General features: G+C 43.4%; 15 protein-coding genes across 15 annotated transcripts; 6 read left to right on the top strand and 9 right to left on the bottom strand.

Moving 5' to 3' along the window:
• Window positions 1-152: 152 nt before the first annotated feature.
• I203_104104 (uncharacterized protein) lies at window positions 153-3,626 on the bottom strand (the record flags this gene model as incomplete). The annotated part of the gene is made up of 11 exons (XM_065517466.1): window positions 153-184; window positions 268-505; window positions 587-601; window positions 668-799; window positions 870-1,162; window positions 1,229-1,293; window positions 1,354-1,512; window positions 1,620-2,062; window positions 2,146-2,319; window positions 2,383-2,750; window positions 2,813-3,626. 11 exons carry the CDS (start codon window positions 3,624-3,626, stop codon window positions 153-155), a joined length of 2,733 nt encoding a protein of 910 aa, XP_065374284.1.
• Window positions 3,627-4,062: 436 nt separating this feature from the next.
• Window positions 4,063-4,557, bottom strand: I203_104105 (uncharacterized protein; the record flags this gene model as incomplete). Its single annotated transcript, XM_019149672.1, has 3 exons — window positions 4,063-4,086; window positions 4,197-4,346; window positions 4,468-4,557. 3 exons carry the CDS (start codon window positions 4,555-4,557, stop codon window positions 4,063-4,065), a joined length of 264 nt encoding a protein of 87 aa, XP_019001215.1.
• A 700-nt stretch (window positions 4,558-5,257) lies between these two features.
• Window positions 5,258-5,632, bottom strand: I203_104106 (uncharacterized protein; the record flags this gene model as incomplete). Its single annotated transcript, XM_019149673.1, has 2 exons — window positions 5,258-5,404; window positions 5,519-5,632. The coding sequence occupies 2 exons, from the start codon at window positions 5,630-5,632 to the stop codon at window positions 5,258-5,260; spliced, it is 261 nt and encodes an 86-aa protein (XP_019001216.1).
• A 578-nt stretch (window positions 5,633-6,210) lies between these two features.
• Window positions 6,211-6,667, top strand: I203_104107 (uncharacterized protein; the record flags this gene model as incomplete). Its single annotated transcript, XM_019149674.1, has 2 exons — window positions 6,211-6,255; window positions 6,350-6,667. 2 exons carry the CDS (start codon window positions 6,211-6,213, stop codon window positions 6,665-6,667), a joined length of 363 nt encoding a protein of 120 aa, XP_019001217.1.
• Window positions 6,668-6,916: 249 nt separating this feature from the next.
• On the bottom strand, window positions 6,917-7,364 carry I203_104108 (uncharacterized protein; the record flags this gene model as incomplete). Its single annotated transcript, XM_065517467.1, has 3 exons — window positions 6,917-6,946; window positions 6,991-7,140; window positions 7,245-7,364. The coding sequence occupies 3 exons, from the start codon at window positions 7,362-7,364 to the stop codon at window positions 6,917-6,919; spliced, it is 300 nt and encodes a 99-aa protein (XP_065374285.1).
• Window positions 7,365-7,872: 508 nt separating this feature from the next.
• Window positions 7,873-10,550, bottom strand: I203_104109 (uncharacterized protein; the record flags this gene model as incomplete). Its single annotated transcript, XM_019149676.1, has 5 exons — window positions 7,873-8,352; window positions 8,456-8,725; window positions 8,805-8,982; window positions 9,084-10,123; window positions 10,311-10,550. The coding sequence occupies 5 exons, from the start codon at window positions 10,548-10,550 to the stop codon at window positions 7,873-7,875; spliced, it is 2,208 nt and encodes a 735-aa protein (XP_019001219.1).
• Window positions 10,551-12,434: 1,884 nt separating this feature from the next.
• Window positions 12,435-13,124, top strand: I203_104110 (uncharacterized protein; the record flags this gene model as incomplete). The annotated part of the gene is made up of 1 exon (XM_019149677.2): window positions 12,435-13,124. One exon carries the CDS (start codon window positions 12,435-12,437, stop codon window positions 13,122-13,124), a length of 690 nt encoding a protein of 229 aa, XP_019001220.2.
• A 404-nt stretch (window positions 13,125-13,528) lies between these two features.
• On the bottom strand, window positions 13,529-14,796 carry I203_104111 (uncharacterized protein; the record flags this gene model as incomplete). Its single annotated transcript, XM_019149678.1, has 6 exons — window positions 13,529-13,576; window positions 13,676-13,716; window positions 13,785-13,862; window positions 13,999-14,273; window positions 14,377-14,554; window positions 14,661-14,796. The coding sequence occupies 6 exons, from the start codon at window positions 14,794-14,796 to the stop codon at window positions 13,529-13,531; spliced, it is 756 nt and encodes a 251-aa protein (XP_019001221.1).
• Window positions 14,797-15,081: 285 nt separating this feature from the next.
• I203_104112 (uncharacterized protein) lies at window positions 15,082-16,885 on the top strand (the record flags this gene model as incomplete). The annotated part of the gene is made up of 7 exons (XM_065517468.1): window positions 15,082-15,111; window positions 15,175-15,255; window positions 15,330-16,080; window positions 16,179-16,358; window positions 16,471-16,546; window positions 16,646-16,718; window positions 16,817-16,885. The coding sequence occupies 7 exons, from the start codon at window positions 15,082-15,084 to the stop codon at window positions 16,883-16,885; spliced, it is 1,260 nt and encodes a 419-aa protein (XP_065374286.1).
• A 415-nt stretch (window positions 16,886-17,300) lies between these two features.
• On the top strand, window positions 17,301-18,917 carry I203_104113 (uncharacterized protein; the record flags this gene model as incomplete). The annotated part of the gene is made up of 5 exons (XM_019149680.1): window positions 17,301-17,622; window positions 17,707-17,883; window positions 18,008-18,195; window positions 18,344-18,630; window positions 18,773-18,917. 5 exons carry the CDS (start codon window positions 17,301-17,303, stop codon window positions 18,915-18,917), a joined length of 1,119 nt encoding a protein of 372 aa, XP_019001223.1.
• A 231-nt stretch (window positions 18,918-19,148) lies between these two features.
• Window positions 19,149-19,584, bottom strand: I203_104114 (mitotic-spindle organizing protein 1; the record flags this gene model as incomplete). The annotated part of the gene is made up of 4 exons (XM_019149681.1): window positions 19,149-19,211; window positions 19,272-19,342; window positions 19,434-19,466; window positions 19,530-19,584. 4 exons carry the CDS (start codon window positions 19,582-19,584, stop codon window positions 19,149-19,151), a joined length of 222 nt encoding a protein of 73 aa, XP_019001224.1.
• A 258-nt stretch (window positions 19,585-19,842) lies between these two features.
• Window positions 19,843-21,271, top strand: I203_104115 (uncharacterized protein; the record flags this gene model as incomplete). The annotated part of the gene is made up of 7 exons (XM_065517469.1): window positions 19,843-20,048; window positions 20,129-20,309; window positions 20,373-20,447; window positions 20,526-20,600; window positions 20,673-20,750; window positions 20,814-20,944; window positions 21,028-21,271. The coding sequence occupies 7 exons, from the start codon at window positions 19,843-19,845 to the stop codon at window positions 21,269-21,271; spliced, it is 990 nt and encodes a 329-aa protein (XP_065374287.1).
• Window positions 21,272-21,557: 286 nt separating this feature from the next.
• I203_104116 (uncharacterized protein) lies at window positions 21,558-23,813 on the bottom strand (the record flags this gene model as incomplete). Its single annotated transcript, XM_019149683.1, has 9 exons — window positions 21,558-21,659; window positions 21,819-22,328; window positions 22,498-22,683; window positions 22,753-22,878; window positions 22,944-23,067; window positions 23,147-23,361; window positions 23,435-23,554; window positions 23,619-23,693; window positions 23,754-23,813. 9 exons carry the CDS (start codon window positions 23,811-23,813, stop codon window positions 21,558-21,560), a joined length of 1,518 nt encoding a protein of 505 aa, XP_019001226.1.
• A 432-nt stretch (window positions 23,814-24,245) lies between these two features.
• Window positions 24,246-25,346, top strand: I203_104117 (uncharacterized protein; the record flags this gene model as incomplete). Its single annotated transcript, XM_019149684.2, has 7 exons — window positions 24,246-24,283; window positions 24,351-24,417; window positions 24,516-24,604; window positions 24,672-24,802; window positions 24,890-25,040; window positions 25,137-25,224; window positions 25,287-25,346. 7 exons carry the CDS (start codon window positions 24,246-24,248, stop codon window positions 25,344-25,346), a joined length of 624 nt encoding a protein of 207 aa, XP_019001227.2.
• A 211-nt stretch (window positions 25,347-25,557) lies between these two features.
• I203_104118 (uncharacterized protein) lies at window positions 25,558-27,865 on the bottom strand (the record flags this gene model as incomplete). The annotated part of the gene is made up of 5 exons (XM_019149685.1): window positions 25,558-26,673; window positions 26,872-27,296; window positions 27,390-27,501; window positions 27,574-27,644; window positions 27,712-27,865. 5 exons carry the CDS (start codon window positions 27,863-27,865, stop codon window positions 25,558-25,560), a joined length of 1,878 nt encoding a protein of 625 aa, XP_019001228.1.
• Window positions 27,866-27,920: the final 55 nt, after the last annotated feature.

Raw genomic sequence — 27,920 nt, forward strand, 5'->3', positions numbered from 1 at the left:
CTATGTGTACTATAAGAAATGAAGAGGACGTAAATTGACTTGCGTGACAACGAAGTTATTATTGTAAAATCGTAAACCTGTGTATACATGTTGTGATATGATTGTATGTCTATAAACGAATGAACAATTGAACGAACCATGCATAACCTCTATCAATAAGCCAACCACATTTCTGGTGTTAAAACTATACGAAATCAACATCAACAAAGTAAGCATGACAAATTTCTCTTTTATGGGACAGATGAATGGTCATGCCAAAACACTTACTAGTCTTCATTGCTCTCCAAGTAGCAAGACTACTTCCGACTTGCCACTTATTCAATTCCTTTCCAGCTTGGCCTCTGGAAAGATGCAATTCTGGATTTTCAATATCTTCTTCTGATATTATACTATCCAGCTGGATCTCATGAGGATGGAATGTGGAGTATACATGAGCTCGAAGGGGCGATCGGAGACCGTCAAACGGTGTTGGCGGACGGAAAGTCAATAAAGGAGAATATGTTTTCTACAGATGTATCGAAGGTGATTGATCATCAGCTTGTTTCCTTCAGCCACATTGCGAATCTTCTGAATTCCGATCACTTACCGTACAGAATACCACCTAATATCACAGGGCTCGTGGTCAGCTTGTACTATTCAAGGTACGTTAAGATAGAAGCTGGCGTACCATATTGACCAGATCATCCGGACCTTGGTTCACTTCAAACCCATCGCCGAAAGCTCTACATTGCGAAAACACCGACGTCAAAGTCACTAAAACAGCCCTTGATGCTTTACTTCCAATTACACCGGCAAAATTCTGTATACCAATTTCACTCTCTCCGTCAGCTTCTCTCGAGCCATTTGAAATCTGAGATTCTTACACCTACCATAGCCACAATCCCATCACTTTTCACCAACTCGCCTAGATCTTGCCAGAATTCCTCTGTAAACATCTCACCAGGGACACTGCCCCCTGTGAAACAATCCTGTATGACATAATCCCACATCGGCACGACCACCTGCGAATCCTCATCTTCGTCGATCTGCGAAGATTGTGCTCTCTTCATATCTGCTAGTTGAGAGACGAACCTCGATCCGTCCATGATATTGGTCGATGCGACGTTAGCAGTGTAGAGTTGGAAATGATTCTGAGCCGCCAGGTAGACTGATGGGTCGATTTCTGCTTCCCAGAAGAATGGTATCAGCGAGCCACCTGTACATTATTACCTGACCGAGGAGGACTGACCGACGATATCCACGTATAACCCTCTTCTGGAAAATGCAGAAGCGGCTATTCCTACACCAAGACCACTATTGCGTTATTCACATCAGCTCATACTCCAACCGCAGAAATGGGGAAAGTCAACTGACATAATCAAAGCTCTCTCTGGCAATTTCTCTTCTTCATCTTCACCTTCCAAACTGACTTGCAAGTCAGTGGTAAGCTGTAAAGTCCTGATGAGTGACTCCGAGGATTCAGATCGATGAGCCAGGACGGCAATCTCCTGTAGATTGAATGTGGCGAAAATGCTACCCAGAACGTCATATCAGCTTACTCCAAGGCGCAGATGGGTCTGACGTGTTTGATTTTCCATCTGGTATTCAAGTTATTGGGCAAAGTAAAGTGGAGAACATACGAATCACCCTGTTCAGTCCTTTTACCCCCTTTAGCCTGTCGATCATCAACTTCCCTTATCCATCTACCACCTAAAATCGAATGATCACATCTCAAAAACCTATATCCATCTTTTAGATTTTCAGCCACTACGACCTGTCCTGTCAAACTTCTCTCCGAACTTATCAATCTCAATGTTCCATTGGCCGTCAGATAAGGTTCGTTGAGGGAAGGACGAAGAAACACTTGTTGTCGTAGTGCAAGGATTAAGAGTGGTATTCGAACCAGAAGTAAAAGAGGGAATGCCTGACGGGGTAAGATTTTAGTGATTTTCGAAGAGGTTGATTCGGATGTTTTGAGTGTTTTCGCAAGAACTATGTTGACTCGAGTAGGGAATGGGGTGGAAGATGTACTAGATCTTAGGAATAGGGAAAACGTAGTCAAGAGTAATGAGAGGAATAAGATCTACGATATCATATCATCAATGGTCAGCAAATCAATTAACCTAAGTCACCCTACATGTGAGCTTTATACAATAGTGAACTTACGGTTTTCTCTGGGTCTTTATCCAGGATGGAGACGTTGCTGTTTAGATAACTCGTCCATATCCGCTCAAAAGTGAAGATATGAAATGCGTAAAACCCATGTCTATAAAGAACCGAACCTAAATTTCTGGGTCGATCTGTAGACTTGCTTGCGGGTAGTATAGGGGATATATGGTCCTATATTTGGGTAAGGGAATAAGCTGTAGTTGCATTCAGAAAGGAATATACTCAGCAACTTACGAAACACAATAAAGCAAAACCCGAAGCACCTCCTACAATACCCACACCCAATACAGCTCTAGAAGCTACTGCACCATACTCGGGTCCTAATGAGAGACCCAACCACATGCCGACCTTTCTACCATAGACTGCTATTATATCCCCACTTAGTGCAGCCAACCCAAGGCATACCCTTGCAGATATGAATTCTCTTGCAGAGCTTGATAGTGTGATATACCAGTATATCAAGGCTGACAGGATCGTATATCCAACATGGATTGTTATGGTGTGCCGGGAGAGGGGCATAGAGTTGTAGAGAGGTGTGAGGAGCTGAATATTGAGTGAGAGGAGGAGAGAGGTAGGTATGGCCAATAAGACCGGTACGAGATCTATATTTCGGTCTTTTCAGTGCTAATCGGTATGAGACACGAGAACGAGCAGAAAAACTCACATAAGGAAATTAAGCGGATCATTTCGTGTTTCCAGGTCCTCTGACTCCGTTGTCTAGCTTGGTTAGGTGGCTTGGTCTGTTCCTCCTCATCCGCGCTGGATAAATCCTCTTCTTCGCTTTCACTGTCAGAGTAATCCTCCTCTCCGTCCTCTTCTTCGACGTGTTCTGAGCCAAACTCTTTCCTTGTCGATCTGTTTCTTCTTTCGACAGCTTCTGTCCCAGCCCTTGTGTTGTTGCCGGCACCTTCTCTGAGAGATTTGCCCCTCAAATTCCTAATTGATGATTTCTTGTTCTTCGACAACGAGACAATTGAAGATTGGTGTTCCCTTTTACTTTTATTGTGAGATGTGCCGCCCTTGATTTTACTCGGTCCTTGAGAGTTCCTTTCGTTCTCTGATGGATTGGGTCTGTCTACCTCAGACTCGTCCGTACCCGTTGAAATCGAAGATCCCTCTAATCCACTGGTCGTACCTCGATCAGTCGAGTCTCGTCCACTATCACTTTCTCCTAGAGACGAGTTTGTTTGCGAGGTCGATATATCCGTAGCACTATCTAACTCGTTGTCTTCCTTCTTGTACTTGGCTTTTGGCTTGGCTATATTCGATTCAGCGGTGACAGGTGCAGAAGTGGGGAAAGCAGAGTCCGGCTCCGTTCCCGTCTCTCGTTCACTTTCACTCTGACTTTCGCTGTCGGTCGGAGTGGTATCTTCAGTGTCAGCTGTGGAAGCGGTGGTAGTGCTAGTCACACGCGCTGTATGTATGGGAGTATCAGGTGAGATGAGTGAATTTCTATCCTTGAAAGATACTTTTGACATTTTGATGAAGGGTGAGTGAATGTGTACGCTTGGACACAAGAGGTGGAGGTCGTCTCGGATCGAGGACTCGGACTGTGGCGGACAGGATTGATGGGGTCAGTGTCAGATGCTTTCGACGCTTGAATGATGAAATTAACCAGGATGTGCAATATGTTCAAGTAGAGATGAAGACAATAGCCTATGGGAAAAATGGAAGTAACAACTTTCGACCATCAGGGAGAGAAGGACAAAGGAGGTTTGAGACAAACTTCGATCCCTTTGGAGCTGTATACGAGTATGACACTTAGGTAAATAATTCACATTGCCCACCGCACAGAAATTGAGAGTACGTTGGGATGGTCAAGCATAGTATCTCATATATATATATATATATATATATGAATAGGGAATATGATGGTAAACCTATATATATACTTGTAAGAGGGCTAACGATCGATCAAGGTCTTTTCATCTTCTTAAACTAGGATAATCAGATAGTATGATGTCACGTCAGCTCAAGGTTTGATGACTGTATTGAAGACTAGTATCAAAGACTTGGGATAGAGGCAGGAGAAAATGGCGAAAACTCACCATCGCATCCCAATGACCTTGAACACTAGCTTGCTTCCTATCCGCAAGTTCGGGACGATTCTTAGCAGCATTCCACAAATTCGATTTAACGATTTCATCGATAATTTCGAGAAATGCGGTTTCTTCTTCGGAAGTGAATGGTTTTTTACCCTATTCAAGACCTTCTGTCAGCTGTCTCTCCTTGTAGTGGTAGCAGAGAGTTATAAGATGCAGTAAGTATCTCTTGTGTATGAGAAAAGGATAAGATTGAAGAACTCGGCTATACACTCACCTGAGAAATTCGAGATTTCTTGGGTGAGCCCGATACTGAGCGTTTAGGTTTCTCATCCGAGTCGGAAGAGTTTTCCCTTTTGGCTGGCATGATGGTTGTTTGAGGGTTTTTAAGTGTTAATGGTAGAATATTATAAGATGACCGTGATAGTTGATGATAGATGGTAAGAAGACTGAGGTGAATGATCTGATGTATAACGAGAAATGGGAATCCCACAGAAGATGATACTCATAGCATTGTGATGAATACCAAGTCCATCGCATCAGGAACTAGTTCATTCTGTTGCCTTGACTGCCGATAACTCGCTAAATCTAATCAGATCAATCCAAAGGATGTGGTCCACTTCGTGGTCATCATATTCAGACGGATTGGGAAATAACAGATGCAGCTAATCAACTTGATTGATATCGATAACATCACCTGCAATCGTACCATGTTGTGTCCTAAGTTAAGTTATCTGAAATTGGTTCGGACGAATCCGTGCTCAAGTCCGATGAAAGATGATGACCAAGGAGCATCGAGCCCAGAATATGTATTTACTGTAATCAAGAGGATGCATTCTTTCCAACGAAACTACGAGCATAGATCTCTTTAAGTAATTTCTGCTATTCGGAAGCTCTGACCCGGTTGATTATTTAGCATGGTTTATGATCGGTTACCATCTTGAGGCTTTTGCATTCTTTTATACTATTTCATTTGACATCTCGTCAGCTCAACACATCTTGGGTGACACTCAATTTCTAATGGGAAGTATGTATACGCAGCTTACAATGACACTTACCATAGCTATTCAATGATTGATACATGCATCCGCACTCCTATTCCCAGCCAACTCAGGAAAGTTCATTTTGATTTCCGACCAGATATTCTTCTTTACGATATTGTTGATAGCTTCTTTGAAATGTGATTCTTCGACCTCGCTCCATGAATTACGTTCCTACGTCGGGGAAAGTATTACTGTTAGTGAAGATCATCCTACTGATGGTAATCGAGAAGCAAAGAACATTAAGGCTTTTGGTGACCACGACGAAAAGTCAAGATAGGAACTCACTTTTCGAGCTGTGGAAGGAGGTGTCTTCCTAACTTTCTTAGTAGTTCCATTTACGAGTGGTTTCAGGTCGTTCTCGGAGGTAGAGTCGGGAGTCTGTTCACGTTTGACTGGCATCGTTGTAAGATTTTTTGTACGACTTGAGGGAATGAAGCAAGGTCCTATAGGAGCTATGTATGTGCTGTAATATATGTACAGTAAATGAGTATAGAAGAAGAACTATTGAAAGAATGAAAAGTGACTATCGTGGTCGTGAAAGAGTGTCCGAGTAGAGTGAATGAATGGTTTGACCATCAGACAATGATCGGCCTTTGACTCGAAACATGTACGATTTCATCATCTCCCCCACTCTGTTAGACCAAAGAAGGGAAAGGAGGCTGAAAATCACTCAACATGATGGGAGTTTACCACATAAGTGTAAATGTATGTATCTTGTCATTCTTGATCAATCCATCGTATCCTCTTGAAAACTTTTCTACTCTTTTCTCGTTCTTCTCTTTGATTATCCCTATTTCAATAGAACCATATCGCATCGGATCCCTCAACTTGACTTCGACCTAATCACCTAGTGAGTAGCTCGACCCTTCATTAGATCGTACATCAGCATGAGTTTTATAAATTTAGGATGTTGAGCTGACGTGATTCGTATCCTCTCATCAGTCAATCGAAAACACTTACACTACAACAACGGTACGATGCCACCTAAAGTAGAAAAAGAATCATGGAACGATGACCATACCGTGAGCGGCACAGGATCATAGGATCATAGGATTCTACCACCTTTTCTAATTATCAGTACGACTTTGCGAGACTAACTATTTTTCGGTGAATTAGGCGATTTTACTTCGAGGTATCATTCGACAATCCCTCATCCACCGATCAGATATCTACCAGCTCCCAGGACTTGAAGGTGTATCGGAGAATGGTGGAGATAGGATTAATAAGAAACTTCAATCGATCTTGAAGAAATTATCAGAAAAGTATCCAGGTATGGTAGATGAGGAGCTCAAATCTTTGGGTAGAAGTAGAACCAAGAATGGTAATAGTAATGGTATCACTACTCCCACTTCTTCACCCAAGAAAGACAAAGGTGGAAATGGTAATACAACACCAAAGAAAAGAAAGGTCAAAGAAGAGGAGGAAGACGAGTGAATTAGCTTTCTCTAGAAGTTTGACAAAGTATCTAGAGTATTTTAGATTAGATTTGCGTGATGCAGAAATCCATAAATACGTATATGTTACAATGCATCTTCTGCTATTGAGAGCAAAGATCCATATATATGTACATATGAAACTTAGATAATAAATAGAATCCATCTTCCCTCCAACGATCAACTGTCACATCTTTTTGTACTGGTTGCAAGGTTGCAAGAGGCAGTGAATATAAAATCTAACGTCAGCTCAGAATTGTATATATCTCAAATAACAATTCTTAAAGATCGACAAAGATGATTTTCAGTAGAAGAAACACTCACCATAGCGATCCAATGTTGTGCTACCCCATTGGCACCTCTCTTGGCCATTTCAGGATCAGATTTCAATTCATTCCAAAGATGTTTTTTGACAATTGCGTTGATACCTTCTCGGAATTTCAGCTCTTCGGACGATGTCCAAGATGTTTTGGTCTACAGTATATAATCCAATATCACAGATTTAGCTTGTCTACGGTGACCCTCAAGTAAGTCGGCAGCAAATGAAATGGAAAAGGATGAACTCAAGTTGAGCTTACTCTACTTGGTGAATTGGCGAGTTTCTTCTTCTTTTCATTTCCATTTTGTTCTTCGACGAATGGCTTGAGATCTCTTTCCCTTTCGGATGATGATGGTGTTCTTTCTCGTTTAGGTGGCATGTCGTGATGAAACTGTATTCCTGCTCTGAAAATAGTTCGCAATGTATATCGTTATGTTAGATTTGTAGCGAATGATGTATTGTATTCTTCGTCCATACATTGAAGAAGAGGATGTTTGATGTATTTATGATGACCATTAGATGTTATGGTCGATTATTACGTTGAATGATTACTACAAGTACATTGTGTGAGACAGGTCCTTTGGCATTTGATGATACTGTATTCTGAAGTGGGGGGATGATCCATCAAATCAAAACAATCCAAGGTACCCTACGATACGATAGTTTGTGCAATACTTGTCTTTGCCCTCGTACCTACGATCATTGATTCAAACGTTCATTGTACTCGAATCGCAAATTAGGCTCATGCTATCCCGATACTACGACACCCAGAGTCTGAGAGGACACGGTCAATGCATGAGAATATGAAATTTCCGCTGGTATGATAATGTGAAATAAAAGGAATAATATATATGGGCCAATGAATTACATGCTGAATTAATACCCCATCACACTATTCCACTATTCTCCAAATTACTCGCTAGTTGATCATCCATCTTTTCTTTCTCCTCTTCCTGTTCAACCTTCACTCCCACTTCTACTTCCTTGACTTGCACTTTCGGTATATCACTCAATACTGTCACTGGAGTAACATTATCCCCAAGTCGATTTGGTTGCGATTGAGCAACCGATCCGGTTGTTTGTTCTTGTTCCTGTTCAACTTTTATTCTCTTATTCTCTGAGCCCACAGCATCATTCATCTTTTCATCATCACCTTTCTGTCCTCCCGCTTCTCCTTCTTCTTCTGCCTTTCTCTTAACGTTCATCTGAGGTGAGGACGTCGTGGTATTGGTAGTTTCAGCTTTTACCTGCTCAGAAGGTTGAGGTGTAAGTCTAGGACTTCCACTCGTACTTCGTTTATTCGGATCGGAACCTTTCAATCTTCTCATCGCTGATAATTGTTCGGCTCGACACGTCGCATGGTATATCTACGATTCCAACACAGACAGACAAGACAATCAGTATTCAATGATTTGATGTAATGGAATGCATGCTGAAATATGAGACGAGACAAGCCAAGACGAGACTCACGGTTCCATTGATATTCAGAGCATTCTTCCATATCCACTCTTCTTCATCCTGCGACCACTCTTTCACAAACGATTCTTTACATACCGGACAGACCGAGTTGGCCTTTGCATTAGATGAAGGTACTTTGATCCATTTCTCTCTTAATTGCTGTAACCTCTCTGCTGAGATTGTCATGGTTGTCGAAGCGGATTTACCAGGCGAGTTCAACATGGGATTGGTAGATGGTCCAGCTTCAGCCGATGAAGAGGAGTAGGTATCATTTATCCATTCCTATTTCCAATTCCGTTAATCAGCGAATGTTTGCATTAAAGGGTAGAAAGAAGAAGAAAAAAAAACAAGAAACACTTACTTCTGCTCTTGGTAACCAACGTCTCCGAGAACCTCTCCCAGCGGATTCACGTTCTTTCCTATTCCTTCTGAAATGCCAATCCATATGAGATTGGAATTTCGCATTATCGTCACTGGCAAATCGCATGCCACATTGTTTACATCGTTGGGGTAGATGTTCAAGAGAGAGGATATGAGGGCTGAGCAACATCTCGATTTATCAGCTCGACTCAATCATACAAGGTTCTCCCCAAAAGAGAAGCAATATGCAGGATGGTTTTGATAAGAATGTGACACTCACGCATTAAGATCAATTGATCTTAGTGATACTCCTAAACCAATGATCATATCTTCATATTCCTCCAAACTCGATTTCTGCTGCTTCTGCTGCTGCTGCTGCTTCTGTTGTACACCTTGCGATAAAGTAGGAGTGGAGGGTTGAGCTTGAGGTTCGGGAGTCTTCGATTGACCTACCACACCAGATTGATTCAAGCTGTTTAGGATTTTGCTGACGTCGATAGGTAAGTTGGCCATTGTTGGCAGTTGGACAGGAAGCGGTACTACTGGATTGGATATTGGAATAGGTGTAGTCGATCCGGCCATGTGTAAAGGAGTATTTAGACTCGCCTGAGGGGGTGTAGGCGTTGGTCTAGGTACGAATGGTGGTCTCCCCGCAGCGGGCGGTGGTGGTATTCTACTTGAATGAGGGGGGAATGGTGGAATGGCTTGTTGAGGTGGTGGAACACCCCAGTTGGGCGTAACAGGTTGGTTCATCGGAGTGAAAACTTGTTGAGGTTGTGGTTGTGGTTGGGGAGGTTGAGATTGTGGTTGACCATTCATACTTTTGACTTGATCCATTATCTGAGCTAATTCCTGAGGAGGTACATTTGTAGAATTTAATAAATTTAATATACCTGTTAAAGCATTTACTTGTTGTCCCGTAGCCATATCCCAAGCCTTCGAAGCTGCCTCTCGCTGTTTCTTATCTAACGCACCTTGAACAGCGTTCTTAACTTGTTGTACCGTCGGCAAACTAGGTAAATTAGGTAAACCATTCATATTCATACCGTTGGTATGATTATATGAAGTTCCAAATATGTCCCTCTCGATCTGCTCCCTTACTCCCGAACCATATAATTCCGTCCTATTGGGTCCACCAGTTCTCCATAGGTTGATCATCTCCTCCATCTTCGCTTTGGTCACTCCGTCCACCTCGCGATAGGTCCGTAGGTAAAGTCGCGGTATGATTGGCGGTAAGAGATGAGTCGTATATGGTGCTCCGATGTTTTTTGAAATCGAGTCAATGAGATATAATAATGGTAATTTCTGAGTTGGTAATGCCTATATATGATTGATGATTTTATCAGTATTCAGTGTCAATTCCGGTCTACCAAAATCAGAACAAGTACTTTGCCATGCTTGTCATTTCCTTCCTCTCTGATCAGAACAAAAAACAGAGGACAAAGCACAATTGAAAATTGCATAATCTCATTCTGTCTCTATCACCAACAAAGAATGAAGAACCTACCCTAAGTGTAGCCTCTTCGATCTCTTGTACAATCGCATTCATCCCATCCCAATTATTCTGATCACGTTGTGCTCCAGCCATCATCGATAGATCTTGAATGATAGGACGTGAATTGAACGTAAGTTGTCTCAATCGATCTGCATAATAGGCTCGGAATGGATCATGAGGAGGTTGAACATAGTAACCCCCTCCTCCCCCTGCGCTAGGTTGTTGTTGGTAAGGATAAGTTTGATATGACATCGCCAAGAGTTGATTTGTTTTCCCGTTATTTGGTTATGATTCAGTCAAGTATAGTGAAGACAAAGATAAGCAAGCCCACTCCCAAAGAACAGAAAAAGAGTTTATCTGCATAAACGATCTTAGAGAATTTCCAATCGCTATCAATTGATCAGACGATCCAAAGTGAAAGATGGCAGTGAATCAACGAAGCAGGAGTACAACAATGGTACGTCTCGCAGACTACCCAAACTCTTTTCCCCAATCCCTATGTTCTATTAACTCGACCGAAAGAGCGAGAGGATGAATGGTTGGTTGTGGAACGGGGTGGAAAAGCTAACTTCGAAATCAGATGAATAGTGTGGTCTGAGTTTCCGTGCACTCAGTCAAGCGATAATTTGCTACCTTCCAGTCAGTCTAAATCGGATCCACGTCGAGCGAGTAATAAATGATTCTTGAGTGTTGCGAGAAGAAGGAGAGAAAGAAGAAAGATCAAGATCAAGGTTGCGATGACAAACAACTAACTCGCATTCAGACCACACACACTGAGTGAGTGGCACTCCCTTATACTCATAACTCCGAATGCAAATTCCGACGTGGCGCATACCTCAACTCCTCCACCAGGAGATTTGAGCCCTGTGGAGGAGATCTACTCCAAGATCATCTCGGTCAAAGGTCATCACTCCACGATGCGAGAAAACTTTGTGACTCGGTCAGCAGTCATATTGTCGCCGGCCGGCGGTGATCGTCTCTTTGCCTTCTCTTTACTATGTTCGATAACTTTATGTGCATTCACTCAAGACCGAAGGACTGCAATGGTTTCAGTCGTTTCTTTGACGTGGGTTTTCAGTTCATTACATTCACGGCCGCCGTGCGATCAAAGGTTGTTCTCAGGAATGGCATGTTTTGGTCGGCTGCTCAGTCCGCCTATGAATGTTAATCACTCACTCTCTCTAGAAAAATGTGCTCATTGAGTAGCCTGTGTCTAAGCTAGTGCCCGTGAATCTCCGAGCTATTGTGATTTGTTGCATGATCATCACTCGTATGAGTCGATTCGACGAGTTCTCCATCGGATCTGATATCCGACTAATGCACCACGAGTCTCGACCAAAGGAATGGAATGGGTCCAGTAAAAGTGTGTTTTGTCGCTTATCAATCCCTTAATAAGCCAAGTGCCAAGATGAGATGCGATTATTCAGACCCAGATCTCACGGCAGATAGTGCGTAAATCGTGTACCTTCGGTCAAACGGTTACACACATCGTTCCATGTCTTAGTACAGTATCTCACACTACATGTGAGTCGATGAGACCACCCGACGATGCATGCATGCACCCCTCTCTACCATGGATAGTATCGATATAGTACTTACCATGCATCGGGGTTGGTGAGTAGTGGAGTCACAACTAAGAGCATGGATGGAGGTCAATCTCCACCGGGCGGCCGAGCGTGTCTTTGGGTGATCGGAGGTATCCGCTGACCTCCACGGTCAAGCAGTAGCGTGGGGTGCCTGATTTAAAGCAGTAGCGATGCGGGGACCGAGATGCGTCAGCAGAAAATATGCAGTCGTACAATTCATGCCAAGAATAGCAAAAGCCGATCTAGTTAGTAATCTTTTTACTTTTTGCATGCTGATCCACGGCCAGCGGTCATCTCATCTGTTTCCATCTCGGTAGACAGAGTAGACAGGTGAGTAAGCTATGAATAATCTCGGGCATACGATTATCAATACCGTTATCGAACACATGCATGTGAATATGATATATAAGCTACGCTTCAGATCGAGCAAGAGATCCTCCTTTTGTTTCCTCATCAGAGAACGATACAACCAAACCAAGCATAAAAAGAACAACCATTGAGGGATTACCAAACCAAAGATAATTCATATCGTTAAACAATATATCATACAATGTCAACAATGACAATGTCACGACCACTCACCCCATTCCCACATACTCACACATTGACCCACGGGTCTTACGCTTCGTACTTTCATCATATTCAATTCGAAGCTCAACCACACGCTTATGGCTATACTGCCCAACCTATTCATTTCCACTTGAAGAAACCTATGAATACTCCCACACCTCCATCACTTATTCGAAAAGCTTCTTCATCTAGGCGAATCATAAATACTCCTACCTCACCACAAACAGAATTGATTCAGCCTACACCTAGAAGAACACCATCTTCTGCTTCGACTTCGTCGTCGACCAGTTCACCTTTAATGCCAGCTACTCCCATATTGGAATCTCCCGTTGCTCCTCCCTCTACACCCACACCACTATCTCTACCACCATCAATGACCAACGTGGAGATGGAGGTCGAAGAGAGGTTGATGGCTGGTGAATATAACGATAAATTCAATTACGATCCATATTCAATCTCACTGTCTACTGGGGAAACCATCGCTTCTCCTTCGTCCACACCGGGATTGGCTAAACGACCAAAATTGAAGAGACGAGATACACCAATTCCTCACCCGCACTTATCCGACTTATCAACACTACATATGAGTCGAAAGGAGAGTAATGGAGAGGGAAGTAGGAAGGTGTTGAGGAGTATAATAGATGGTGGAAATTGGATTATAGTTGATTAAGTCAATGTGACAAAAGGGAATTTTGGGATCGTTTGTTTTATACATTTTATGATAAGAAGAAGAAAAAGAATCTCTTCATGTAACAGGATGACTTTTGACGTTTTAATCATAATTAATAATAATAATATAAATAGTCGTATGATATTTTAGAAAAGTTCTTGTATACTGAACTTTTCATTTGTGTGGAAATTTTCGAGATGAATACGAAAATACAAACCTCTCTTAATTCATGATGATTCAGTGTGGTCTGCTTGCATGTGATGGAGCCATAAGTTTTAATTACATTGGAGGAGTGTTTGCATGTCGTTACAGCATTTATCTATTGACCAATTTCATTAATCATGGTATCCCAACATCAAAAATCAAGATCACTGCCGTATTACGGATCATCTCAGATCACATATTTATTGCTCTACGAATCCTCGGACTTGGTCCAACCAAGATACGTAGTCCTATGTAACGTGTTAATGGTAAGCGTTGTTCGAGTTCCGCGGCCGACATCCAAGATATAGTATCTACTAAGGCCTGCGAATGTCAGAAACGGGACTCACCTTCTGCTCCTTGTGCTCGCAATATGAGAGGACGAAGTCGGCTAACCAAAATCAATTGTCAGTTGACTCGACTTATTTCACTCGAATTGGTGTGGTAGGGTTCACTCACCCAAGGCCTCATCGACTCCTCTTTCAGCAAGATAAGCTCCAAATGCTTCTTGCACAGCTTGGTCGAGGTGATCGAACTCTGCGGGTGTGAACGACATCAATTTATACTCACACAACATTAAAGACATAGACTCAGTCGGTGGAGATGACAAGCTCATGATATTCCATCATCTCCTATTCTCGTATCTCTGTATCCATATGATAAGAGTACTCACGAGGACCCATATATTTCGATCTCCTCTCCCAATCACCCTCCGCACCCTCTCTCTCCGCCAGAGCCTTCTCATACACGGCAATATTGGTAATTTCAAAACCTTCATCGCAAGTTTCCAAATCTACCATTAAACTTCCTGGAGTTGCCGATTTGGTGATTACCAAAGAACATGCTATACTCGTTGGACCGCTGGGTTCAATCTCTTCGCCTGATTCGTTCTCGATCAGAGGTGGTTCGAAGGAATCTAGATCGGATATTTGGAAAGTGAGTTTGAGACTAGATATATATCAGAAACGAACAGTGTCAGTATAGCTCCGTAATCATCAAAAAGTTCCACCTGTCATAGGAAACGATTTTGGACATAACTGTCATCACTCACGTTTCATTACCAAACTTCCTAGTCAATGTCACATCATCTTCCCCTGGGAAATCTTGAATCTCCCATACACCCTGAGTCTTGAAAGTCTCGATGAAAGCTGGTACTTCTGGTAATTGAGCAGCATTCTCAAGTTCGAATTTGTGTTCGGCGGCAAGAGCTGATGCGAGTGTCGAGTCGGCTAAATCACGAATACACTTATCAGCACTGTAGCACTGCGTCAGTTTGACACGATGGTATGCGATAGATCGGGAGGGATGTGTGCGGGGATTACAGACCACACTCACTCTCTCCGCTACCCATTCGTCGAGCAGTCAAGCTGAACGCTCGGACTGCCATAGGTCGAGCTACGGGAGCTACAGCACGTCTGGCAGCGAGTTTGGTACCGGCTCGAAGGACAGGTCTGAGGGCTCTGAAAGACATTCTGTATATGTTCGTTATGGTGGTGAAGTACTGTCTGATCAGAGAAGGAGAAATAATTGTTAGCTGTAGAGTGACCGTGGTCGGTAATGGGGATGGGAATGGAATGAGTACAACTTTTCTATGGTGCGGAATGATTACTTTCCCACGGTCACGTCGTCATTACCTCATACTCCTCAGGAACCCAATAAATCAGTCTATGCATGCAACAGATCTGAATCTCAGTCGTTGGCCCCAACAACAATGTATAGATGCATGTAGCAGCATAGACCGATCTGAACCCATGAGATGAGCACCAACCTCCAAGATTGGGTAGAGGTGAGTCGCAAGTACATCAACGCATGTTATGAAACTCATCTTGCTGAGCATTCCATTATATAGCTGCTCAACGCCGAACAGCATGTGCAGGTAGACAAGTTGAAGGAACATGCTCGTCACGGAGTAGCTGCCAGAGTGAGAGGTGTGAGTATCATCTCCTCCTATCCTTCGTATCATATGAATTGATACCGATCGTCAATCGCAATTGGATGTTGTAGGAAGTATGGCTATATCTTCTCGAAGTATTATCAGAAGACAAAACAGCCGAGATCACCTCCCTCTTATCACTCAATACGACCTATCAGGCCTTACCTCGCGAGATACCTTCGGGACTTACTGCGAGTCTCATGAGGATAGCTTTGGGTCATCATACCAAACGATTCAGGAATGAGACGTACGCGGGGCTGATCAGTTCTCTAACTGCTGAAAAGGGACGGAACGGTAACTCGTCGAATAAAGGGAAAGACAAACAGAATCAAAATCATAATCAAAATCCAGCTAGAAGCTATTCAATCGGAGGTGATATCAGGAATAACAATAACAAGAATGGAGTATCGCCTTTGCTAACGTCGATAGAGAAGAACCCACCACCTCCAATAAATTTGAATTCGAATTTGAACAATGGTACGAAGGATGATGATGGTCAAGAAGGTATGAATGGAGAAGATGGCGAAGAAGATGATAATCTGAATACTTTGCGATCCCAATTATCAAGGATACTTCCACCACCACCTAATTCACCCCCGTCAAGACATACTTATATATCGATCATAGAAGAGGTATTAGGCAAATACTACAATTCAGAGAATCTCCTAGGAAAGAACAACGACGAAAATGCCAAAAAAAGTTATTATGGGGATGAATGTGAAGATAAGAATAATTGGATATACCTCGTTACTCCCTTTGTATGCGTTCTGAGTAGACCTGTGGGTGTGTTTTTGGGTTTTCAGAAATTGATGAAAAGGATGAGTGAGTGTTCTCTCGCTTCCCTCCAAATTCTGTGCCACACATCGGATTGGTTTGGTTTGATTTGGAATAAGGTTAATATTTGTATGATACGAATTTAGAAACGTTCCCATCGATACCCTCACGTCTGGCATCATTCCTCACCCTCTTTCGCATATCCCTACCTGAATTGCATTCATATTGCGAAGACGAACAAGTTCCTTATATACAAGTGGCAATGAGTTGGATGACGACGTTGTTGGCTAAAGAGATGTGGCTGAGTGATGTATTGCGATTATGGGGTGAGTCAATACCACTTCAAGTCACCTCAGATCATATACCTTGACTCTAAACGGGTGGTACCTGATAAAGCAACTGATATTTACCTATATCTTTCTTTTGTGTGACTTATAGACGCATATCTAGCTTCCGACGATATGTTCGCTTTGCATTGTTATGTCTGCGTAGCAATCTTGTCAACGTGTAAAGAGTGAGTCGATCCTATCTATCTCATCGAAAAGACGATACAATCTCTCGATGGTTGCATAACACTGATTCTGTCTTGACCATCCTTGACGATCATACATAGAACGCTCGAAGAGTTAGATGGATCAGAAGCTAAATTGTTTCTTTTGGATTTACCTCCATTGGATGTTGATAGGGTAAGTATAAAAAACACCAGGTAGTTTCAAGATGGGAAGATCCGGTCTAGTCCATATCAGACCGATGCCGATGCTGATGAATATGCGTTTGATCTTAGTTACTTCAAGATGCGGGTAATCTAAGAGTTTCTTTCCCTCTACCTCGACCGGTGGACGATGAAGTGTAAACCAATGTCTGACAAGTCAAGTGGAGTGTCACTAGTCATAGCATTTCCATTCCAGGAGCATTGCATTATATTGTTGTATATGTACTGTATGATTATATTCGATTGGGATTATGCAACGTTGACGTGAGATCTATGGATGTTATCCTTATGATAGCAGATTGAAACCACAATCAAGATGAAGCTTGAGTTGTGCGCCACTGACCTAGGCCATAAGACTCGGTATCTTCCACCCGATCACACTTGCACTTGCACTCGCACCTTACAGCACATTCATTCCATTTCCTTTCATCTCAAGCTCATATCACCCTTCCTTCTCTTGCTACCTCATACATACCCTCGGTGTATCGACCCTCAGGAGTGCATCCGACCGCCCGATATCAGCACCCCAGGCATCCGCATATCACACAGCGGCAAGATGCGATTCTCATCTTTATTCGCACTCACCGCCCTCCCCCTCACTCTCGCCAAATCATCTCAATCGCAACAACCACTTCAAATCTACTTATACCCTACTCCATCAACTCAGAATCAAGACCCGTCATTACCTGTGCCTACCCTATCGGCCGATCAGGCTAAAGCAGTCTTATCGCATCATCTTGGAGAACCGTTGAATGATTTCGATGAGATCCCCAATGATGAAGGTCTTTGGTCCCACCTCATGAGTCTTTGGGATGGTCCTGCTGCTGCGGGAAGTAAGGCGAGAGTAGTGGTGATTGAAGGTGGTGTAGATGCTCAAGGTGAGTAACTCTTCACTCTTACTGGAGGTCCAAATGAATTTTCAAGTAGCGCAGCAGTCGACTGATATTCATATATTGGAATAGACGTCTTGCCCACCACTTTAAACCAACAACCTTCCTTCTACCTCAAAGATGACTTGACAACTTCCGACTTACTTTCACCATATGTGGAACAAGCCAAGACGTTGCTCGATAACATATTGAACGAATTGCCAGATGTTGTTAAAGGTTTCAAAGATGTATTTGAAATGGCAGGAACCAGTGAGTATGACACGTCTCTTCCAATCTTAGCTTTGTATCTCTCCTCACGTCCATCCAGAAGATTGCCTTTCACTTGTTGTCTTCGTCATAATATCATACTGAATGTGTTGATCTGCTCTCGTAGAAGCCGCTTCGATCCTTGGACACGAACTTTCATGTTTGACCGCTCTGGCCGATTCGATCCCCTGGATCAACAAAAACCACGGCTCATACCCTTGGGAAGCAATCACCATCTCGGGTTTGAAGGATGTACGAAAAGGTGATGAGGTTTGGGAGAATGGTAGATTGGGGGTCAAAGCTGGACTTGAGTCTGTGAGTGGACGATTCTGCTGCTATAGTCAGAGATAGTGCAACTAGTGGTCTTGCTTTCCTCGGACTGGCAATCAGACCATCATACCTCTCATGATATCTGTCTTCTACAAAGATCAGCTCAGCTGATTATGATCCATACTTTATATAGATGGCTCAACCCAAGTCCCCTCCTCTATTACTTATAATCCGACCTTCATCCTCATCAACCCATCTCACTTCAAGATCTGTCCCTATCACCCTCCAGTCCAGGGCAAAGAACGGTACCGACTTGGCAGAAGCCTGTTACACATCAAATGATACTTGTTCTGAATCTACTTCATGCAATGGTAGAGGTATCTGCGCTTTGAAAGGGAAATCAGATAAAGGTGAATGTTGGGGATGTAAGTGTAGAGATGGATATGCCGGAGTGGAATGTCAGAAGGACGATTATTCAACGTGAGTCTATGATACCTCTGTCCTATTCATCAGAATCATGGATATCATGAACTAGCAATCGACTATATCCCTGAGGAAAGATATATCTGTGGATGAAGGTTCAATGGACTTTTGCTGATATCATGATAAATGGTTTGAATAGCCCATTCATCATCCTCATCTTTTCAACTGTCCTCCTGGTAGTTGTCGCAGTAGGATCGATCGGGCTCTTGTACACCGTCGGCGAAACCAAATTACCATCCACTTTGACTTTGGCTGTAGGAGGTGGAGCGATGAAGAGGGATTAGGAGTAATTTGTCACATCTCCATGAAATAAAAAAAATTGTTATAGTGCTAGGTGTGAAGGGGAGTACGCATGGAAGAGAGAAATGATGTATCGCTGCATGCAATTCCTATTTTGTCCTTTCGCTGCCTCGTCCACCAATTTGAGATTTAGTTTACATACACATGTCAATCTATACAACAAGGATGGCTATCGCTCAAAGAAATCCACCCTCTACTCTCCTTCCGATCTTTCACTACTGATCCGATTTCTGAGCTTTGAGCAGTTCGTTCTCCCTCCTCAGTTCCTTGATCACAGCCTACATCCATGTTCAAAGGTCAGCAAGATAGATACAAGCCAATTCGCCAGCTCGACTCACAGCTAAAGTATCGGGATTAGCACCTTGTTCGATCATTCCAACGCATATCGACAGAGTGTTCTTGTCCAAGCCTGTAGATCCACGATTATTAGCGACCATCTTTATGAGGAAGCTATATTTGCGCTATGGCCAGTGGTCAAACTGAGTTGTACTTTCACTTACCTGTCTGCAGTAATTGCGATAGATCGTGCAGAGCTGTTTCAGTGATGGTCAATGAGGGAAATGTCAATGTTGTGAAACATCGCATGAGTGACTCACAATCTATTGTCTCTCTCGCATTCTGAAGCCTCGCTTCGTCCTGAGCTGATGACATGGTGTATCTGCTGTTTGGCTCTCCTATGTATGCATACATGAAAGACTCGGGATGTACATGTCCATGGAATCACTTGGACGTGACTAGGAAAGATGTGTGGGTCTGGGTCTGTGCGGTGATCACCGAGGAGTCTAAACCCAGCGCGTCACTCACTCACCGTGCGAATGATTACTGATGATCCACTTCACACGTCCACTTGATGACAGTTGATTATGATAAGTTGTTACTTACTATCTTGACTCTGCAGACTCATATACAATGCTTCGAATACCTCAGCTCATCCTCCTCTCTCCTCTACTGGCAATTGCCTACTCCCAAGATCTCTCATGTTCATCCGCCAACCCTAATCCAGATCCATGCTCGGTCCCTTCGCCCGGTGGTTTATTCATCTTTCGACAACGGTTCGAACCGGACACAGGAGGTGACTATGGTTCGTGGGGTATAGATGGTCTGGAAGTATTAGAGTGAGCATCTACCTCTCATTCGCACAAATCCTGCCAAACGCTAATGCATATGCTCATGCTTGTGCTGGTGCTTGAGATAGTTGTACCACTCAAAAACCACAAGATACCAATCCGTACGCTCCCACCTACACACACGAGGAAATAGCTTCCTATTGCCTTAAATCGCCTTTGTTTGGTGGTGAGAAGGGGTATAATGATGCGGAGAAAGAGTGGGCGCAGAGCGAAGTGGGAGAAGGAGTAGAGGAAGTTTGGGAAAGAACGGTAAGTCAACGGATGAACAGGGAGATACGTGGGCTGACAGGATGGGTTGGGATGGATATGAAGTGGAACACGGCTGGGAGGTTTATATCGACTTTTGACGCCAAGTGTCAGAAGAAGAAACCAAACGCAGGTTCAGGAGTAAGTCTCAATCTGTCTGCTGGAGAAAAGCAACAATTCGTATAGGTGAAGATGAGCTGATGGTTGGGGGTGAGATAGGTAGCGGAATTCTTCATAACATTGGGCAAATTACAGAAAACATTTACTACTGCTCAGTTACTTTCCGATGCGGATGTACGTAGTCACTCTTTTCATAGCATGAAGATATATACGGCTAAGCTGATAACACCTCACGGACATTCATAGATAACACCTTCAGATGACACGACTTATTCGTTGAGGGAGTTGACCGAAGCACTTTCCACGGGGGATTATAAACCTATCGTGGGTTATAAGCTAATCAAATTCGACAGACAGGTCGTAGCTGATCAACGTTATATTTGTCAGGTCCAATGCGATAATTCCACTTTATCATCAGTCCTCTGGCCATTAAATGTCAGAGGTAAATTCGATTCTGGTGCATTTGAAGCTGCCATCTCATTTGCAAGGAAATCGAATTGTCCATCCGAGGGAATAGTGTGGGTTGAAGATTTAACTTTTCTGATTATCTTACCGTCTCCCTCTTTCTCCTCTTCGATATCGTTGACCGTTGAGTTCGTAGTCACCCACCTCGAACGACCCTTTCGACCCCCAAGAAATCAGACGACGAAGAATGGGAACATCTCCGAAGACCACCTCCTCGACCAATCACTCTATCACACGACGAATCGAGGATGTACTATCGCAAGGAGACTGCCAAGGAGGATCCGGTGGGTAAGTTGGGTCTGAGGAAGGAACATGACGAAGAGAGGGAAGAGTGGAAGGAGGAAAGAGCAGGTAAACAATATTGGAGAGATGAGTTGTAATTACCATTTTTTGAACGAGAGATAGATATGCTTGCCTAGTTTTTCAAAGAAAGGGATTTTATGCAGAATGGTATTTATGCATAGTATATATAAGATGTACAGTGCGTTAATTCATCGTCTCTACAGATCATTAGACTTGGTACAAGATGATCAGGCTTTGATACTGTACATGTATAACGTGATACAACTACAAAAGTGGACATCTATAAACAGGAAGATCCCAAACATACAGTACAACGTTGGAAGAAGTAGAAGACGAAGAATGGAGAAAATGACTTCAAGTCCACTACGAGATATACACCTTTCTCAACCTCTCAAACGAGCATGAATCCCTCGTACGTGGACAAGTGACCACTCCAAAGTTGGCATCTGCCATTTCTCTGAGGGCCTGATGGTTGGAGAGAAACAGAGTATCAGCTGTATGTATGTTTGTACAACACAAAAAACATGTTCTCTTGATAGACCGAGAATTGCGAATAAGGGTACAAAGTACGATGTACGATGATAGGACAGATACAACATTAAATGAGATGTCCTTGTAACTCACCTTACTACTATACACATACCCATTAGGAAAAGCCATCGGTTCATTCTGACTGTCCATGACTTTCCCACTAATCCTACAGACAATCGTCGAATTGACATGATGCGACATCGGTAATTCCTTACTTAGAACTTTAAGATTTTCATCACATGTTGGACAATCTATATTACCGACCGGTTTATCTGGATGTTCATGTAAATCTTCCTTGGGCGAATCGCAATGATCACCTCCCAAAGGCGCCGTGAGATGCTCCGAAACTAGTAGTGATTCCAGATTATGTAACGGTGGAGCAGCGGGCAGTAATGGTATATGTGATTGTGGTAAATTAGGAGATTTGATATCGACCTTCGATGAAGGTGAGATATGATGTACGCAACTTGGTAAACGAAGGGAAGACAGTCCAGCTGATAAGGCCAGTGATAAGATTGGCTGAGAGGGTTGGGCGTACAGTGTGAGGAAAGTGGAGCGGAATGAGTCTCGGACGGTTTGCCAGCGTGAGGGATCGTATAGCTTCTATGTGGTCCAGGAAGGCAAGGTCAGTTCATCGGACGACAACGCTCGACTGAATCCCTAGTATCCGAGTTTATGACAATGAGCCGATCTTTTGTGAAGATCGCATATCCATCGGCCACTCCCAATGCTCCATACTTCTCTCGTCGGTGACCTGGTCGAAACAACCCACCTTGTAGATCTCCACGCCAGTCCTCTCACCGAAGCTCATCAACGTCATACCCTGCTGTATCTCGGCCATGTGAGTCGCAGCCCATGGAGCGAGGTTCTTACGGGAGTATGCAATGGCAGAGACAATATCTCTCTTTCGGCAAAGCTCAATAAATTCCTGTAGACGAAGGGTAAATTCGAGATTGTTCTATTGCATACAAAGTCATGGGTCAGTCAGTGTCAGCCATCTGACCGTGAACAGAAGTGGGCATCTTACTTTTGTCTTTTTCAACGTTCCTCTATTCTCACCACACCAAGCCAACGCTTCCGTACATGATTTTTTTTCAATGAGCGCATTTTCAATTTTGCTTAATTCAGTGAACAGCTTGATATCCACTAGTGCCTACATGATGGCATTGCAATAAGCTGGAATCACCAGTGTAATAAAAGCGTGTTCCAGAAGCTCACCTCGATACTCTGCTTTTTAGCTAAAGCTTCGGCAGTCTTCAATCGACCGGTGCGTAGTAAGTAATCAACGATATAACGATCAAGTGTTGCGTCGAACGTTAAAAGAGGTTGCTGTTTCGGTTCTCTACGAGTGAACGAGTGATTCATCAGCTTCATCAGCTCAAAGAAAAGATTCACTTCTTTGGCTACGACAGCTGACATACGGTTCTGCAGTCGTAGCTTCTTCATCTGTCTTGGCTTCCCCATCAATCTCCATCTTGACTTCGCCATCCCCATTGGACGGTTTAGCTACTCCATTCTCCTTGTTTTCGACCTTGCCAAGAGCAGGAGGAGTAGGAGCAGGAGTAAGAGAATTGAGGTAATCTAGTCGAGATCGTAGCGGTGTAGGTTCCCTAGAATTAGGTTGAATATCATCGAGCTAAAACCCAACAAAACAAGCAGAACGATCAGCTGATATTCATCCATGCCACTGAAAGGTTCAGCTGACTAACCTTCCTCTTCAGTCCTTTTGTTCTCTCTCCAGCCTGATCCAGCTTATTGACCAAGCTCTGACGTCCTTCTTCAGTAGATGAAGCTGCGTTGAGCGATTTGACTATACTTTGAAGTGCGACCTAGCTCCCTCATCAATCAGTTGAGCTGTCTTGTGATACGTCATGGCAATGGATATAGGCTTACTGAAACAGCATTGAAATCTTTTTCAACCTGTCTCTGAGCTGAACGATGTGATCTTCTCAACAGCTCATATGGTGTCTACAGCATCACACATAGGTCAGCTTTTGGAAACATTACGCTTGGGGGAAGCTGACCGACCCTAATCAATGGTTCTTCCAGTATTAATGCGCCATTGGTGGATGAGGGCAGTTTGGCCATTGTGTGTGAGTGAAATGGTGTGAACCTATGTGACGATGCTCGATAGCAGTTGCTCAGTGTCGGAAGAGGAGTCGCGCTGAGGTGTGTGTACTGTTCGGGATGAATTGTCGTCGTGGGCTACTTTCTAGACGTTGATGAGGAGTGAGATACAGAGTATAGAGTAGATTGATACTGGTAGTGCACCTAATGACACCTTGACTGGGCACGACCCGGCCGGTGATAAGCGTGATTCGGACTTGTGCAGGTATCAGGCACAGATGCAGTGGTTGGAGTGAGGCTGATACCCCGTTCTTATCGATTATCTGTTGATCATCTCCCTCCAACTCTGCTCCCCGGTAGTGCTACATTCATCTGCATCGTTGGGATATAGTACAAGATAGACAACCACCAACATTCAAGTTCAAGAGCCAACGAATCACCGAGACATCGAAAATGACAATCAGGCTAGATTACACAATACCTCTGAACAAGTGAGCTGCCCCTGATCTCATATCCCACCGTCAAGATGATCAGCTAACATGCCTCGTTTCGTTCTAGGAACAATTCGATACCGAACCCACCAGGTTACTTACCACCTGCATCTGCCAAACAGCTATCCTCGAGGGTGAGTAGTACTATCTATCTTCACTTCATTACCCAAAAAACATAAGCAATCAGAATGGTGGATGACTGAGCTGACATGGGTGGCATGGGTAATAACAGAACACGCAACCTGATTCCGATGCTATAATCAAGCAAAACAGGAAATCAACTGAACTGAAATTACGAAGAGCGTGGGATCTAGCTTTGTCGTAAGCTTTCTATGTCTTGTAATCTTACAAGCTGTTTGAATTTGATTTTAATCTTGGGAATCATCAGACCTGCCAAATCACTTCCCATGCAAGCTATCATGCTGTATTTCTCCGGTTCTGGCGTGCAAATCTTTTCGTTGGGAATGATATTCATGCTTCTCACTGGACCTATAACAGCTGTTTTCAATATGTTCAGAGGTATGTTATACCCATTCATACCAAAACAGGGCAGGACAGGTATGACTGACGGTATCGGTTGATTTGTGTTCCTACTATCGTTTTTAGCTTTCGAATCTCTTCGACCTACTCCTACCCCTGCTACCACACCTTCTTCCAGGAAATCCAACGATTCACTCTCAACGTCAACGTCAAGTGAACCTTCTTATGGTCCGCTGGTGCTACCGATGATAGCGTATGTAGCATGTCAGGGATTAGTGTGAGTTCATCTGAGTCTCTGCGCCTAGTCCCAGACCACTTAACATCACCAACTTTCAATTCCCGAGCTGATCCATAGCTTTCATATCCCATACAGTCTCGCACTGGGCCTATGGAAATGTTCAACTATGGGTATACTACCTACAGGTAGTGGTGATTGGTTACATTTCGAAACGAGGTTAGATGTAGGTAGAATTCCACTTTCCAAAGAACATTAGCATGCCAACTAATCCATTTCGAAATATAGCCTCCCGAATGGTCATCTATCAGATCCATTGCTCTGGGTCAATCAATACCTCATTTATAGCTCGATGTGATACATGTATTGGTTTATTCTCTATGCAAATTTCATCGTATACTATGCTGTATAATAAGTAAAAATGTGTTACAACAAGATCTTCTAACCAATGACTACTTCAAGATACATCTATTCAATCGATTGATTCCCCACCGAAGCTTCCCTTCCTTACTTTTGATCTGTCGGTCTGTTGGATCTGGTGGTCTCTTGATCTATCACGCTATATCACCTGAGAAGCGTCATGCAAATCTTTTTGCTCTTCCTCCTCTTCTACTTTATCTTCCTTCGCATCAATTTTATCTCCCCGATACTCACCAACCTTCTCGTAAAACAACATGAACACCGCTCCTCTACTCTCATACAACGCCTCTTCCCCGACCTCCTCAACGTCAGCATCACTAATTCTCAACCATCCTTTCCCCGGTACCTTCTCTTCCAATCCTTCTCGAACTTTCCCAAAATATACACAGGACTCACATCGACAGGAATCAGGACATGATTTATAAGCTCTTGAAGGTCTATACGATCTGCTACCGCCGTAGGCATCACCATTATTCGTTTGAGTCGGGGTAGGTTTTCTTCGTATACAGATATAATGTCCCGAGGAGTGTGTATATCCATAATGTAATATAACACTTTCTAATCTGTACAACGCCCTCTGTCGATCTATATATGTATTCGGATCTAGTATACCATTGGATAAAATTGCTGGACCGCTAGTCTTATTTTCTTCCCATATACCATGACTTATGAAATTGGTCAGATCCAAAATAATTGGAAAATTCACTCTGGCAGTTTTCTTCAACACCGATCCATAAGGTGTAAATTCCGATCTTATAAATAACATTCTCAAAGATCTAGGTGGTCGAGTAAGTATACTCTGTCTGATCGATTGAGTTCGACTGATCTGCCATTTTACAGGTATACTTGCACTCCCTTCTCCATCAACTTGGGGATGTAAAGGTTCCAAAAACGGTTCGTTGAAATTCGAAACCACATCGGAATCTAACATTTCTTTCAATCGATTTTCAACTCTGATCGCTTCTCTACATCGTTTCTTCCTGGAGTTGGTCATTCGCTCTTCTTTGGTGGATGAAAGCGTTGATAGCCCTTCTAATACTGCGAATGATCCTGAACCTGACTTTGAGGGGCTATTATCCGCTTTGCTGTTGATGCTAGAAGAGGGTTTGGTGGAATTTGGTGCAGAAGAAAGTCGGTCTACCTCGGATTGGTAATATGACAGAGTAGATCGTAAAGAACATGTTTCGCAAGTTACATCGGATAGGTATTCGGGTGAGAGATATTCCGCGATACATGAATCGAGAGTCACGTCGCCCTGTGATAGGTGCTAGCTATGTCAGTCAAGATGTCACGGGCCTTAGATGTCACGGGCCTCTACTCGCATCATCTTGTCTTCAATTAGCAGCAGGTCAACATTCTGACAGCCATTCCCTTTCTCCTCAGCCCCACATCACCCGGCCCGGTACATCCCTTTGATATTCACTGTTTCGCCGTAGTTCAGATCCACACTCACATGCAAAGGAATGGGCAATTCCATCCCTCCCACAAGGTCCATCCTAACTTCCGTCTCCCATCCGCACTTCTGACAAACCCTCCTTCTAGCCATCAGTCCTTCCCACGGCTCAGCGATCCCCCTAATCTTCCGTCGTTTATTCGCACCTTGAATATCTGCTCTTCCACTTATTGTATTTTCATTTTTACTGTTTGTATACCGCTGAAGGGAAAGGATATCGTCTAGACCTCTCAATCTACCTATCTCGCTGGCTACTTTAAGAGCTTCGTCGGATATCGCTTCTGCCAATACGACGAACAATTCATGGGCATCTTGTTGTTCTCTCGTTGAGAGGAGACGACGAATTTGGGGTAGGGGATGTAAGGCCTGGAGAAGGTTATGTGGCCGTAGGGCAGGTGGTGAGCGAGAATGGGGAGTATTGAGATCTGTCATGGAAAGGGAGTTATAGAGAATCAGTTTATGATCATTTTGAAACATGATGACGGGAGCGAAGATGATATATCTTAGATCGTACTTACCCTGTATCACCTCTAGGAGAGCATCCGTAACTGGTGTAGGTGCATCACTTTCTACAGCAAGTTCTACGATCTTTTCCAGATGGTTCACTAAAGAAGTTATCGATGCGAATGCCTAAACATGAAGCGCTTTCATCAGTCTCTGTCACGGATGAGATGGGATTGGATTAGTTGGAAGTTGACCAACCTGTAAAACAGAATTCATGTAACATAAAGTTCCTGATAGATTGACCATCCCTGGGAAATGTTCATTCGAAGCTACAGAACGCCATGTCAGCACTGAATTCTCAGCTTCATTTGTTGATGGTCGGATTCGTCTACTAACCTTTGAACATATGATCGCCTCCGTTTCCATTCTGCTCAATCTTCCTTCTCCTCCTTTTCACTTTCTTCTCTTCCATCTGTATCCTCTCTTGCTTACCCAACAGAGTCTTGCTGCTCTCACCTGCTCCGAACCAACCGAACATTTCCAAGAGCATATTGGCTAATTCTATATACACTTGATGTAAGATCGATAAGATGAAGCGTAGTAGC

The sequence above is a fragment of the Kwoniella mangroviensis genome (assembly GCF_000507465.2).
Source record: "Kwoniella mangroviensis CBS 8507 chromosome 1 map unlocalized Ctg01, whole genome shotgun sequence".
Lineage (NCBI taxonomy): Eukaryota > Fungi > Basidiomycota > Tremellomycetes > Tremellales > Cryptococcaceae > Kwoniella > Kwoniella mangrovensis.